The sequence below is a fragment of the Ovis canadensis genome, chromosome 3 (assembly GCF_042477335.2).
Source record: "Ovis canadensis isolate MfBH-ARS-UI-01 breed Bighorn chromosome 3, ARS-UI_OviCan_v2, whole genome shotgun sequence".
NCBI lineage: Eukaryota > Metazoa > Chordata > Mammalia > Artiodactyla > Bovidae > Ovis > Ovis canadensis.
In genome coordinates this window covers 181632367-181647361 of record NC_091247.1, presented here as the reverse complement: position 1 = coordinate 181647361, position 14995 = coordinate 181632367, and the positions used below count along the sequence as shown (strand labels likewise).

The window sequence follows — 14995 nt, the reverse complement described above, 5'->3', positions numbered from 1 at the left end:
GCATTCTTTGCTTGTGCTGTCCAATATGGTCACTGCTAGCCATACATGTGGCTATTGAGAGGCCTTGCTATATGGCAAGTGTGACTGAGGAATTGAAATTTTAATTTTAACTAATTTAAATGGTTACACATGCCTAGTGGCTACCATGTTGAACAATGCGGTTCTGAAATATGCCTTTGTATTCATTTTAACCACTCCTCCTCATACGTAAGGCACAGTCATTATTCTGGAAGATCATAAGCCCTATGGAAAAGATGGATAGATATTAAAAATGAAAAACATAAAAGAAGCAGAGTCGAGAGAGGAACAGAACAGAGAGAGGAACAGAATCTACATGAAACCTTAGAGAAAATTAACATGAGGCAAACAATGAGGTTGAACCTTCTAGGGGTGACATCTATTTTGGATTTGCTCTTGTGGACTGCCCCATTTATTTACAATGGAAGATGCAAAATAAGCAGTCTTCTGCCTCCACCCCAGAATTTCCCCAGATATCTATTATGCATAGGACTTATTGACGCTAACTTCATTGAAAAAACTTACAGCCCCACCTTCCTCAGAAACCTTTTATGAAAAAATTAATTTGGTATTCTCTATACTCAGAGAGTTAACGCACATAATTTAACATCTATTTATTATCAGATTCTTTATATTAGAAACTTGAAAATGGACTTTACTCCTTCTCTCTCTTAGATGATTACAACATCCCCTAATAAAGGGCTCAAATTCTTATTCACTTGTTCAGAGTGATTAAATAGGATGTTAAAAGTGTTCTTTTTTTCCCGAAGAAAACCTAGTGTCCTAGGTTTTTCAAGGTGGCTTTTCTATATTAACTTGGATTTATTTCACCAAGTTTAAACAATGAGATCAATTCATTTAATTATTTTATTTCTTTATATGATTTTTACTAACAGTCACCATTATTTAATGACAGTTATTCATTTAATTTAGGAAGTTCATTTAAAAATACTGAGAAACTTGTGCCATAATTTTTAAAAACTTACAAGAATGGTTTCTGGAAGCAGTAATTTATACATGATCTAGAAATTAGAAGATTTTAAAGAGGTAAAAAAGATGAGATTTCAAATTTTAGAATAGCATGACTTTTTATTACTTTACTTTAAATCTTATAAATATGTATTTTGAAGAATTTAAATAATATTTTCCTCTCTCTAGATTTTTGCTTCAGTGTCTTGAAGACCTTGATGCCAATCTGCGAAAATTAAACTCTCGTCTGTTTGTGATTCGTGGACAACCAGCAGATGTGTTTCCCCGGCTTTTCAAGGTAATTGAAAAAAATCTTTGCATAAAAGAAAAATCTCTTGTCAGAGAAGACACATTTGTGGGGGGGATAATTTAAATTTTAGTATGGGAAATGTAAAATTTTTAAATAAAATATATGTGGATTTTTTCTTAATGAAAATGTTAGACAGTGTGAAATCAGACTGTGAAAAAAATGATTTACATTGAAGTTAAATCTTTCTTCTATTTTAAACTGCTAGTTCCCCTCTCAGAAGCAACAGCTACTACCGCTTTCTTATATATGCATTAGAAATAGTCCTTGCATAAATAAGAATGCATATGTGTATGTGTATTTATATACATATATTTGTGTGGTTTATGTGTATTTAAAACCTCTGTTAAAACCTTTTAAAAACCTCTTGTTTTTAAAACCAAGATAAGAACATGCCATGTTATACCATTCTATGCCATGCTTTATTCACGTGCTTTATTCATGTGCTTTTAAACCTCTGTTTAAAAACCTTAAAACCTCTGTTAAAACTTTTTAAAAACCTCTGTTTTTAAAACCAAGATGAGAACATGCTATGTAATACCATTCTATGCTGTGCTTTATTTGCATAATCATGTATTTTGGATATTGTTCCATGTTACTTTCTCAGTCTTTTAAATGGCTTCATAGTATTCCATTGTGTAGATATGCTATAGTTTCCTTTTTAAAAAATTATTATTGACTTATAATTTATATTTCAGGTATACAATGTAGTGGTTCAATATTTTATTGATTACATACCATGCAAAGTTATTACCACTTAGCATAATGTCCTCAAATTCATACATTTGCGATGCTGTTGCTAATGACAAGATTTCATTCTTTCTTTTTATGGCTGAGTAATATTTCTGTGTGTGTATATGTAAATCGTTATTCATCTGTTGGCAGGCACTTAGGTTGCTTCCATATATTGGCTATTGTAAATAATGCTGACGTGAACATTGAGGTACATACATCTTTTTAAATTAGTGTTTTTGTTTTCTTCAGATAAATAATGGGAGTAGAGTTGCTGGATCATATTACCATATGATCTGTGTTCTATTTTTTATTTTTTGCGAGTATCATTTCTTTCACTAGCTTTCTAGTGAACACTTAGTTGTTTTTCCACAGGCCTTTTGCTAGTTCAAGTTATGCTGTCAGTGAATGTCCTTGTTCAAATATACATGTCTTTACTCACATTTGCTAGTACATTTGTGGGATAACTCTTGTAAGACTTTCTGAGTCAAAGGACTATATCAATTGACATGCTACAAAACTGTAATTTTTTTAAACTTGGTAGAATCTTAAAGATCTCCTAATCTTATTTTCCCCTCTGTTGTCCACATGAAAAATTTAGTCCTAAAGAGATTAAATGAGCTGACCAAGGTCATAAAGTAGCTCATAGAAGTGCTCAGGCTGAGTTTCTTGGCTTAGTTCATCCCTTCCTATTTACTGCAGTTAGAATTCCTAATGTATATCTGTTTTTTTCTTACAACAGTTTGATTCATCAAATTTTTATAATAGCATTGTTTCTATTTCGAATGCAGAAGAGAACAGTTCCTTTTCCTGAGTGAAAATATCCCCAATTCTGGGAATTCAATTAACACTACCTTGCCTTTTTTCATCAGCATGAAAGAAATTTTTAACGTTTAGGATATGACTAATGCAACAGTTGTGGCTAGTCAAAATTTATTTTACTGAAGTTTTCTTACTACTATAGCTTCTTAGGGTCAGAATTTAACCTAGTTACATGCAAGAGCTCTGAGCAGAAAGTATATCAGGAACAATGGTAGTAGTTGATCAGCAACTCATATGTATAAAGTATATGTGAATATCTGCTTCAACTTTATATAAATCCATGTATTATAAGTAAATTGAATCTTGAGGATTTTTAAGTACCTTTAAAATAACAAAACATTTATTTACCTCCTTTGACAAAAATGGTTTAAGTAAGCAAGACTGATGCTGGGAGGGATTGGGGGCAGGAGGAGAAGGGGACGACCAAGGATGAGATGGCTGGATGGCATCATGGACTCGATGGACGTGAGTCTGAGTGAACTCCGGGAGATGGTGATGGACAGGGAGGCCTGGCGTGCTGCGATTCATGGGGTCGCAAAGAGTCGGACACGACTGAGTGACTGAACTGAACTGAAGCAAGTCTTTTGTGTTCTTTATTTTGAGCTTTCTTCTGCCTGAAATAGCATATTATTGGATCAGACTATCTTCTGAATTTAGATGCTATGCTTCTTGTCTTGTCACTTTGACAGAGAGGCAGTGGTTTCTACAAAGGCCATAAAATATAGATACATGAATATATATTACTGTGCCTAGAGTGCTTATTATTTGATTCTGATATAGTCCATATAAAATATATTTTATGAAAACTTTCAGATTTATTTAATATGTCAGAACCATAGAGAGAGTTAATTCTTCTTTTTATTGTATTGTTTTTATTTTTACTGTTTTTGTTTAGAGGTACTGTATGCATGTATTTCAGAAATGAGCCCAAGAGTGTGTACAATAAAAAGGGGTCTCCTCATCTCTGACCCTTACACCCCCAGTTTTTCTGAGGAGGAAGATTCTTTTGTCAGTAACTAGCTGACTCATTTACATTATTGTCTCTGGTTTTATTATTCTAGTGCAGCAAATCAGTTCAGTTCAGTCGCTCAGTCGTATCCTACTCTTTGCGACCCCATGAATTGAAGCACGCCAGGCCTCCCTGTCCATCACCAACTCCCGGACTTCACTCAGACTCACTTCCATCAAGTCAGTGATGCCATCCAGCCATCTCATCCTCTGGCGTCCCCTTCTCCTCCTGCCCCCAATCCCTCCCAGCATCAGAGTCTTTTCCAGTGAGTCAACTCTTCACATGAAGTGGCCAAAGTATTGGAGTTTCAGCTTTAGCATCAGTCCTTCCAATCAACACCCAGGACTGATCTCCTTTAGGATGGACTGGTTGGATCTCCTTGCAGTCCAAGGGACTCTCAAGAGTCTTCTCCAACACCACAGTTCAAAAGCATCAATTCTTTAGCACTCAGCTTTGTTCACAGTCCAACTCTCACATCATACATGACCACTGGAAAAACCATAGCCTTGACTAGATGGACCTTTGTTGGCAAAGTAATATCTCTGCTTTTCAATATGCTATCTAGGTTGGTCATAAGTTTCCTTCCAAGGAGTAAGTGTCTTTTAATTTCATGGCTGCAGTCACCATCTGCAGTTGATTTTGGAGCCGCCCAAAATAAAGTCAGCCACTGTTTCCACTGTTTCCCCATCTATTTCCCATGAAGTGATGGGACCAGATGCCATGATCTTCGTTTTCTGAATGTTGAGCTTTAAGCCAACTTTTTCACTCTTCTCTTTCTCAAGAGGCTCTTTAGTTGCTCTTCACTTTCTGCCATAAGGGTGACTTTTGCCAACTAGCTGACTTATTTACATTATTGTCTCTGGTTTTATTATTCTAATACAGCAAATAGTGAGAACTTTTAATGGGTAAGTAATTCAGCTTCTTCCTACATTGGAGATAAAACTGATTTAGACCTGATAACAGTGCCTTTAATTTATTGGGATGGTGACAGTGATTTTAGTACTGATGTCTCCTCTAGTGTACACCCTGTCTACAGCATTCATTCGTTTTATTCTGTTTATACTGAATAGATTTAGGAATGGGGCCAGAGCATTTTTAAAACATATATTTACACACACCTGTATCTGATAAACTTGTTTTTTCTTATGTGTTTTCTACTTAGAATTTTTCTGTTAAGTTCTACTTGATGTAAGCTGACAAGATGGCTTTTTAAAAAACTTGTATTTTTTTCATGTTCTACTTAGGAAATGATAAACTTAGCAGACACTAGCCTAGGCAAAACTTGAATGACACTATTAATCATAGGTGTCTTACATAAATTATTACTATGCAGCTAAATCTTGTATTGTCTACATTTGGTTCCAGACTGATAAGCTGTTCAGACAGTGCATATTCTAGGGCCTGTAGAAGCTTTTTATGAAGAGTTTAAAGTATTGGTATAAAAAATTCTCGTTATATCCAAGAAACAAGAGACACGTGTCTAAGTCTTTATAGATGGACACAGTGAGGCATAATAAAATATTTTGTTCAAAATCACAGAATAAATAAAAGAAGAACATATAAGGCCACTAATGTTGTTGTTCAGTCACTAAGTCATGTCTGACTGTTTGCAACCCCGTGGACTGGGTTAGGGTTAGGGTAGCACACCAGGCTTTCCTGTCCTTCACTGTCTCCTGGAGTTTGCTCAGATTCATACCCATTGAGTCAGTGATGCTATCTAACCATCTCATCCTCTGCCACTAACATTTCACATGCCTAAATTTATATTATGCTTTTTGAGTCATTTTGGATTCTTTGGATTCTTTGTTATTTCATGATACATGCTCATTTGAATAAGATAATTCATTTGTCAGATATTGCTTGAGTGCCTGCTGTGTATACACGGCAGTGTTCAAGGTGCTGGGGACATAATGGTGAACCAAAGAGAAAATTCCTACCTTCACAGATCTTACACTCTTTTGGGAAAGAGATCAGTAATAAAATAAATATGCAATGTCAGGTGATGTAGATGCTAAAATAAAATGTGGGAAAGAAAGTCCCAAGGTGAGGGAAGGATAGTTAATTTATATGGAGTCATAGAAGGCCTCACTGATGTGGTGACATGTGAGCAAATGTATGAAGAGACTGAGCCATGCAGATATCTGGGCTGTGATATATTGAATCCACAAAATTTTGCAACTTGTTCATCAAAGGGTAGATTTTTTTTTCCCTACTCCCTTAAATCTGGGTTGGCCTTATATGTTGTTTTGACAAAGTGCCAAAGGAGGTGGCAAGTTCCAAATCCTAGGCCTCAAGCGACCTTGCAGCTTCTACCTTTTCCCACTGGAATGCTCCTTGTACTGGGTAAGGACTGGGCTAGAATGTCAAATTGTGGGAGACCACCTGTAGAGAGGGGCTTCCCAGGTGACTCAGTGGTAAAGAATCTGCCTGCCAATGCAGGAGATGCAAGAGATGCAAGAGATGCAGGTTCAGTCCATGGGTCAGGAAGATATCCTGGAGTCGGAAATTACAACCTCCTCCAGTATTCTTGCCTTGGAAGTCCCATGGAGCGAGGAACCTAATGGGCTACAGTTCATGGGGTTGCAAAGAGTCAGGCACGACTGAGCAACTGAGCATGTGCACACATACGAAGAGAACGGGCCAACCAGCAGCCAGCACCGAGGCCTGAAGTGTATGAGAGAGGTAATTTAGATCATCTGGTACCAGCCAAGCTGCCCACTGGTTGCAGGCACATGAGTGAGCCCAGGTGAGACCAACAGAAGAACCATCTAGTTAACTGAGAGGCTTGGAGAATTAATCAGTTGTTTTAAGCTACTGAGTAACTGCAACATGGGGAAAGAGTGTCGCAGGCAGAGGGAGCTGCAGTTACAGAGGCCCTGATGTAGATGTGGGCCATGACTTGTTTAGAACAGCAAGGAGGCCAGTGTGCTCTAGCCAGAGCACAGTGAGCAAAAATAAGAGATAGGGTCAGAGAGATTGCAGGAGCCAGATCATAGGATTTTACCATGTTTTATGGCTTTTACTCTGAGTGAAATGGAATGCCACAGGAGATCACTGAGTAGAGGAGTGACATGATTTCACTTACATTTTTAAAGAATCACTCTGGCTGTAGAGAATAGAAGTTGAATGGAAATGCTGTAAAGACTTAAGCAGAAGGGTCAATTAGGAGGCCAAGGCAATTATATAGAAACACGATGATGGTGACTAGGACTAGAATAGCAGGAGTGTTGAGAAATGGTAGGATTTTAAATATATTTTTAAAATAGAGGCTACAGAGTTTGTTTATATGTGGTATTAGAAAGTCAAGGATAGCTTCTAGGTTTTTAGCCTGGGCAAGTGACCCAGTGGTTTGTCATTCAGCAAGATGAGGAAGACTCTAGGAGGAACAACTTGGGGAAAAAATGAGGAGTTCATTATTTTTAACATTTTAAGTTTGAGATGCCTTTTAGACATATGAATGTGTTTGTTGAGTATCATTGAACTCCAGAGCTCAGGGGAGAAGTCTGCAGTAAATTTAGGAACCTTAAATATAAATTCTGTTTAAAACTCTGAAACTAGATTTATTTAATAAAAGAAGGGGTAATAGATGGATGGGCAGAAATTTTTGGACCTTTACCTTCATTATATTTTGGTTATTTTGTGAATTAACATTTTTTAATGTAATTATACTACTTTAAATGCTTTCTCCAAGGAAGTTTGTGATTTATAACTTTGTTTTGCTATAAAATTTTATGTTTCTTATTTTCACAATATTACTTGTGAAATAATATTTTACAATGTTACTGTTTAAGAACTTTACATCATTTAATGGTTCATATTATGCCTTCTGAATGGTTAAACAAATAATTGTGATATATAAAAACAGATAGGAATCTTAGTGCTTAAAATTGTGAAGTGAATACTTATTTCACATGAAAATATGTTAATACTACAACAATCTTATTATATTTACTGTTGAAATGCAAAGGTTAACCATATGTTGCTTGAAATAAAACCTATGCTGGGACTTCCCTGGTGGTCGAGTGGCCAAGACTCCACACTCACAATGCAGGGGGCCCGGGTTCAATACCTGGTAAGGGAACTAGATCCCACATGCTGCATCCAAAGATCCTGCTTGCTGCAACTAAGACACAGTGCAGACAAATAAATAAATAAATATTAAAAAATAAATAATAAACCCTGTGCTGAAGAGTAGATAGAGACTTCCACTTCTGGTTAAGATGTACAGAGTTGCAGTAGACCATTCACTCCTGTCTTAATAATGTGAAGAAAGTGAATATGCCATAGTATCATAGATTTGTTTGTTTGTTTGTTTTTAATCTATTAGAGAGTTAATGACACAAATAAACCTAATAAATTAAGTTCCATTAGGGGATGAGCCTTTCATGGGAAAAAAGATACCCAAGGCTACACCCCTGGAATCACAGCAGGAAGAGAAGGGAATTTACCATAGTTAAGAGTAAAGAGAAACTTGTTGAAATTTTACCAAAGTCTTTGTGGTAATATGTGTGCTGACATGGCAGATTAGAATTCCAAGAAGCCCTAGTCACAGAGCAAGTTTGTACCCACTGTCCAGTACTTTTCTTCAGTGTATTCATGGAGCTCCAGTGGCAGCATGCCAAAGGCTGGGGTGAAGCAGAAGTGTTGAGAGGGATCCCTCTTAAGTGCACTAGGAATTCACTTAGTGCAAAGGCGCTGTTCCCTGAAGCTGGCAACAGGACATCAGTGTAGAAAGATGCCTCCAAAGGTGCAGAATATTAGGGGACAGGGTTGGAAAACAAAGAGAAGTCCTCAGAAAGCAAAGCTGCTGGGTAGACAGCAAAGCAAAGAGAAACGTCATATAATTTGTAAAGCTAGTGCCCAAGCTATAAAGCAGAGAGAGACAGCTGGACTCTTGTTACTGCTCAGAACTTAAGCCCTGTTGAAGAAAAATCTGAATCCTGCCTTCAAAATATTTGAAGCCAGTGGTGAATGAAATTTAAGGAAAGCAGCAACAAAGCCCAGACCCAGCTCAATTACAGACTCCATCAATTTGACTTCTATCAGTCAGAGGAAAGACTATGTACTTTTCTAGAGATAAATATTGTTTATTCTGTCTCCAATCTTTATACCATTGCCTGTTATATGATCACAAATTATGAGACGCATGAAGAAGCAATTATATGTAACTTGCTATCAAGTAAAGAGAAACAGAAACAGTCCCACAGTTGATGAGGATCTTGGGATTAGGATAAAAAAGGACTTTACAATTGTTATTCTGTAGATAATGGAGATCTGACAAAGGTCTATAAGTTCAGTCACTCAGTCGTGTCCAGCTCTTTGCGACCCCATGAATCGCAGCACGCCAGGCCTCCCTGTCCATCACCATCTCCCGGAGTTCACTCAGACTCACATCCATCGAGTCAGTGATGCCATCCAGCCATCTCATCCTTGGTCGTCCCCTTCTCCTCCTGCCCCCAATCCCTCCCAGCATCAGAGTCTTTTCCAATGAGTCAGCTCTTCGCATGAGGTATCCAGAGTACTGGAGCTTCAGCTTCAGCATCATTCCTTCCAAAGAAATCCCAGGGTTGATCTCCTTGCAGTCCAAGGGACTCTCAAGAGTCTTCTCCAACACCACAGTTCAAAAGCATCAATTCTTCGGCACTCAGCCTTCATCACAGTCCAACTCTCACATCCATACATGACCGCAGGAAAAACCATAGCCTTGACTAGACGGACCTTAGTCAGCAAAGTAATGTCTCTGCTTTTGAATATACTATCTAGGTTGGTCATAACTTTTCTTCCAAGGAGTAAGTGTCTTTAAATTTCATGGCTGCAGTCACCATGGGTTTTCCAATAGTCATGTACAGGTGTGAGAGTTGGACCATAAAGAAGGCTGAGCGCCGAAGAATTGATGCTATTGAACTGTGGTGTTGGAGAAGATTTTTGAGAATCCCTTGGACTGCAAGGAGATCAAACCACTCAATCCTAAAGGAAATCAACTCTAAATATTCATTAGAAGGACTGATGCTGAAGTTCCAATACTTTGGCCACCTGATATGAAGAACTGACTCATTAGAAAAGACACTAGTGCTAGAAAAGATTGAAGGCAGGAGGAGAAGGGGATGATAGAGGATGAGCTGCGTGGATGGCATCACTGACTCAATGGACATGAATTTAAGCAAACTCTGGGACATGGTGAAGGACGGGGAAGTGGTGTATTGCAGTTCATGGGTCGCAAAGAATTAGACATGTCTGAACTACTAAACAACAACAAGGATAGTAGTAGAGAATCTAGTCAAGAGGTGAAAAATGATGTGACGAGGTGGGAATTTAATACAGAAATGGAAAATATTAAAAAGGACCAAATAAAATCTTAGAACTGAAACATACTATCAAAATGAAGAATTCATTAATTGGATTGATTAATTGGATATCTGGATTGAACAGAGCAGACAAAAAGATCAGTAAAGTTGAAGACAGTCAGTATCCCAACTGAAGCACAAAGAGAAGGAAGATTTTTTTAAAAGGGGAATAGGGTGTTTGAGATCTCTGGAACAGTAGTAAATGGCCTAACATATCTGTACTTATAGACCTAGAGAAAAGAGGGAAAGAGAGATTGGGACAGGAAAAAAATTTGAAGAGATAATTGAGTTTCCAAAATTGATGGAAGGTATCAACCTGCAGTGCCAAGAAGCTCAACAGACCCCAAACAACATAAATATAAAGGAAATCACATCTTGTCATGTCATATACTCGATTAACTGAAAACCAAAGATGGAAAATTTTATAAGCCGCCAGAGGATAAAAGATATATTCAGGGAACCATGATAATAGCATTCAGTGTTTTCTTACAGAATGGAATGGCAGCTTTAAAAAACTAGAAATAGCCCTGTTTACTTAGCAAAAACATTCATTTTTTTAAAAAAGAAAAGGCACAATGGAGGCATTTTTAGGCACAAAAAAGCAGAAATAATTTTTTCCATCATATCTATACTATAAAAAATACTAATATTAAAGGAAATTCTGCTAGGTGAAAGAAGATAACTCTAGGCTAAAGACAGGATCTTCAGGAAAGAAAAAGAGCACTAAATACATGGGTAAATATAAAAGACCTCTTTTTTCATTATTTTTAGTTATTTACATTCATATGTCCTGTTTTTGGAAGTCCATTGACAGATTAAAACCAACTAATATTGATAAATTGTAGGGAATAATACCAGTATCTTGGGACTTGACACGCATGTGAAATAAAATCTATTGCAGGATCACATAAGGCAGGAAAAAGGTAAATGAAAGTATATGTAAATTTGTAACAGCATTCAATTGTAATATATTATTTGAAGGTAGACTATAATAACAGTATACTGTGATCTAAGTAGCACAAAAAGCTATTTCTAAAAAGTTAATAGAGGAATTTTAAATGGAATTCTAAAAATATCTCTCATTCAAATAAAGGCAGATGGGGGCACAGAGGGCTTTCCAGGTAGTGTTAGTGGTAAAGAATCCACCTGCCAATGCAGGAGACTCAGGAGACATGGGTTCAGTCCCTGGGTTTGGAAAATCCGTGTGAGTAGGAAATGGTACCCCAATCCAGTATTCTTGCTGGAAAACCCCATGGACCGAGGAACCTGGAGGACTACAATCCATGGGGCTACAGAATCTGACATGACTGGGCAACTGAGCACAAGGGAGCACAGAGGAGTAAATGAAAACATGGATAAAAGGAAAGCTACCAACATGGTAAAATTAAGCACAGCTATATCAATAATTGTATTAAATGTAAATAGTCTATATTAAACTCTTCATTTAAAGACAGTTTATCAGAGACTTTCCTGGTGGTCTTAGCCCCTTGGCAGGCTTCTTTCCTATGGGGATGGTTATTCCTGAGGCAGCACACCTCATTCACAATGAGGTGTGAATCTCAGCAGGGGAAGAAGGAAAACTTTCTTAATTCATTGCTTAATTATTTTCCCTTCATTTAGATGTGGTAGCTGCTTAGAACAGTGCTATCCAACAGACATGTGTAATTTAAAATTTCTAACATGTATATTTTAAAAAGTAAGAAAAATGTGAAGTTAATTTTTAAGATATATTTTATTTAACATAGTATAGCTAAAATACTCTTTCCAATATAAAATCATTATAAAACCACTATACTATTTTAACCTTTTTTATATTAATATGAAGTCTTTGAAATCCAGAGTATATTTTATGCTTATAGGATGTCTCTATTCCAACTAGCCACATTTCAAGTGCTCAGAAGCTGCTTCTGTGGCTAGTGGTTATCTACTGTATTGGACAGTATAGCCTTAACTCTTCTTCTGCTCCTTACCATTGTTGACCACCTTTTACTTGCTGACAGTTGTTCAGATTAAATTTTCCCTGTTCAAATTACTAATGTGGTTTCTGTCACCTGATTAAACTCTGAGTCAGAGTTCAGTTTTCTTTTGAAAAGATTAATAAAACGGATAAACTCTTATCAGTACTGATCAGGGCCCAAAAGAGAGAAAACACAAATTACCTTTATCAAGAATAAAAAAGGGGACATCACTAAATTGTCTCTAAACTTTGAAAACATAAAAGATATTATAAATGTCATAATGTCAATATAAACTAGAGAACATAACATCAATATAAACAAAAGAACTAAAGAGCCTCTTCATGAAAGTGAAAGAGGAGAGTGAAAAAGTTGGCTTAAAACGAAACATTCAGAAAACTAGGATCATGGCATCTAGTCCCATCACTTCATGGCAAATAGATGGGGAAACAAAGGAAACAGTGACAGACTTTGTTTTTTTGGACTCCAAAATTACTGCAGATGGTGACTGCAGCCATGAAATTAAAAGATGCTTGCTCCTTGAAAGAAAAGCTATGACCAACCTAGACAGCATATTAAAAAGCAGAGACATTACTATGCCAACAAAGGTCTGTCTAGTTGAAGCTATGGACATGAGTTTGAGTAAGCTCCAGGAGTTGGTGATGGACAGGCAAGCTTGGTATGCTGCGGTGCATGGGGTCTCAAAGAGTCAGACGACTGAGCGACTGAAGTGAACTGAATGTCAATGTTCACAACTAAGATAAAATGAAAAATACTCTTGAAAAGTACAACTTCTTAAAATTTCAGAAGAAAAAAAAGAAAAATTGAATAGCCCTCTCTTTACAAAACTGAATTTATAATCAAAAACATTCCAATAAGTAAAACTCCAGGTCCCAGGTGGCTTTACTTATTCTATCACATATTTAAGAAAGAAATAATGCCAGTCTTATAACACTCTTTCAGGAAACAGGATAATATTGGGAACACTGAACTTGTTTATGAGGGCAGCATAACTCTGATACCAAAATCTGATGAAGAACTTCTAAGAAAGAAAAAAAGTGTAGCCAAGCGTCCCCATAAACACAAACTCAGATATCCTTAATATATTAACAAAGAGAACTTAACAATATTTTGAAATAATACTGCATCATGATCAATGGAGTTTATTTCAGGAATACAAAGTTGGTTCAACATTATAAAATAATAATATATCCTATTAGTAAATGAAAAGGTATTATTATGTCAGTGATAAAAGCATTTGACAGTAGTCAGCACCCATTTGTAATTTTTTAGAAACCTTTATGCAAACTAGCAATAGAAAATTGCTGAATATCAACTTGGTAATATCAACAGAAACATAGCTAATGGCATACTTAATGGTGAAACATGCTTTACACCTGAAATAGAGAACAAAGCAGGGATGTTCACTTTTCACCACTAACTGAAAGTCTAGCTAGTGTAATTAAGAGTAGATAACTAACTTACCAGCTTATCCTCACCCCCGTATTCTCTGTCATAACATCCTTTTTTTCCTAATAGTATATATATTTGACTATTTATTTCCCTCTGTGTTGCCAATCTTCAGTAAGTTCCAGGATGGAGGGACCTACAATAGGAGCTAAGAATTATAATAAATACTTAGAATATGAATGAATAAATTTAATATTTGGGGAACTTTCTCTTCCCTAGCTTTTCATATTTCTTGTGGAGAGATGTCCACTAATTTATCCCCAGGGAAGAAATGAATGATCTCACTAGTGAGTTTAATAGAAGGAGTTAGGTGAGTATTGGTCAGATCATCCCCTTTCACCTCTTCAGTTGCAGAGAGTACATGTCCTGTTCCCTTCTTCCATGTGATAAATTTTATAGGGGCAGCCCACACTAAAAGAAATGTGCTGTTTAGCCTTGGGTAGCTAAATCTGTTTAATTCAGTGGTAAAAAATCTGTAAGCTTACCTGTCCTTAAACCTAATATATTTCTTCCAGTTCAGCTTTACTAGTAATGTGGTATGTATACATGCATATATGATTTACAATGTTGTATTAATTTCTGCTATACCATAAAATGATTCAGTTATATACATTATTTTTTATATATTCTTTTCCATTATGGTTTATCATAGGATATTGAATATAGTTCTCTGTGCTATACAGTACAACCTGATTGTTTATCCATTCTATATATAATAGCTTACATCTGCTAACCCCAACCTCCCACTCCCTACTTCCCTTAACTTCTTCTGCCTTGGCAACCACAAGTATGTTCTCTATGCTCATGGGTATGTTTATGTTTTGTAGATAGATTCATTTGTATCATATTTTAGATTCCACACATAAGTGATATGTATGGTATTTGCCTTTCTCTTTCTGACTTGCTTCACTTAGTATGATAATCTCTAGTTGCATCCATATTGGGGCAAATGGCATTATTTTGTTGTTTTTATGACTGAGTTGTATTCTATTGTATATATGTACCACATCTTCTTTATCCATTCATTTATCGATGGGCGTTCAGGTTGTTTCTCTGTGTTGGCTATTGTGAATAGTGCTGCTGTGAACATGGGGTTGGGTCTGTCTTTTTTCATTAGAGTTTTGTCTAGATATATGCCCAGGAGAGGCATCACTGGATCATGTGGTAATTCTACTTTCAGTTTTCTGAGGAACCTCCATACTGTTTTCCATAGTGGCTGTCTCAAATTACATTCCCACCAACAGTGTAGGAGGATTCCCTTTTCTCCATATTCTCTCCAGTTCAGTTCAGTTGCTCAGTGGTGTCCGACTCTTTGCGACCCCATGGACTGCAGCATGCCAGGCTTCCCTGTCCTTCACCAACTCCCGGA

At 36.7% G+C, this 14995-nt stretch overlaps 1 protein-coding gene across 4 annotated transcripts in view; it reads left to right on the top strand.

The window, feature by feature from the left end:
* CRY1 (cryptochrome circadian regulator 1) overlaps positions 1–14995 on the top strand; it is an 88714-nt gene that overhangs the window by 56500 nt on the left and 17219 nt on the right. For all 4 annotated transcript variants that reach the window (XM_069581080.1, XM_069581079.1, XM_069581081.1 and 1 more), the window contains exon 2: positions 1177–1285. In XM_069581080.1, coding sequence (XP_069437181.1) covers positions 1177–1285 — 109 coding nt within the window. The remainder of the gene's footprint in view (positions 1–1176; positions 1286–14995) is intronic.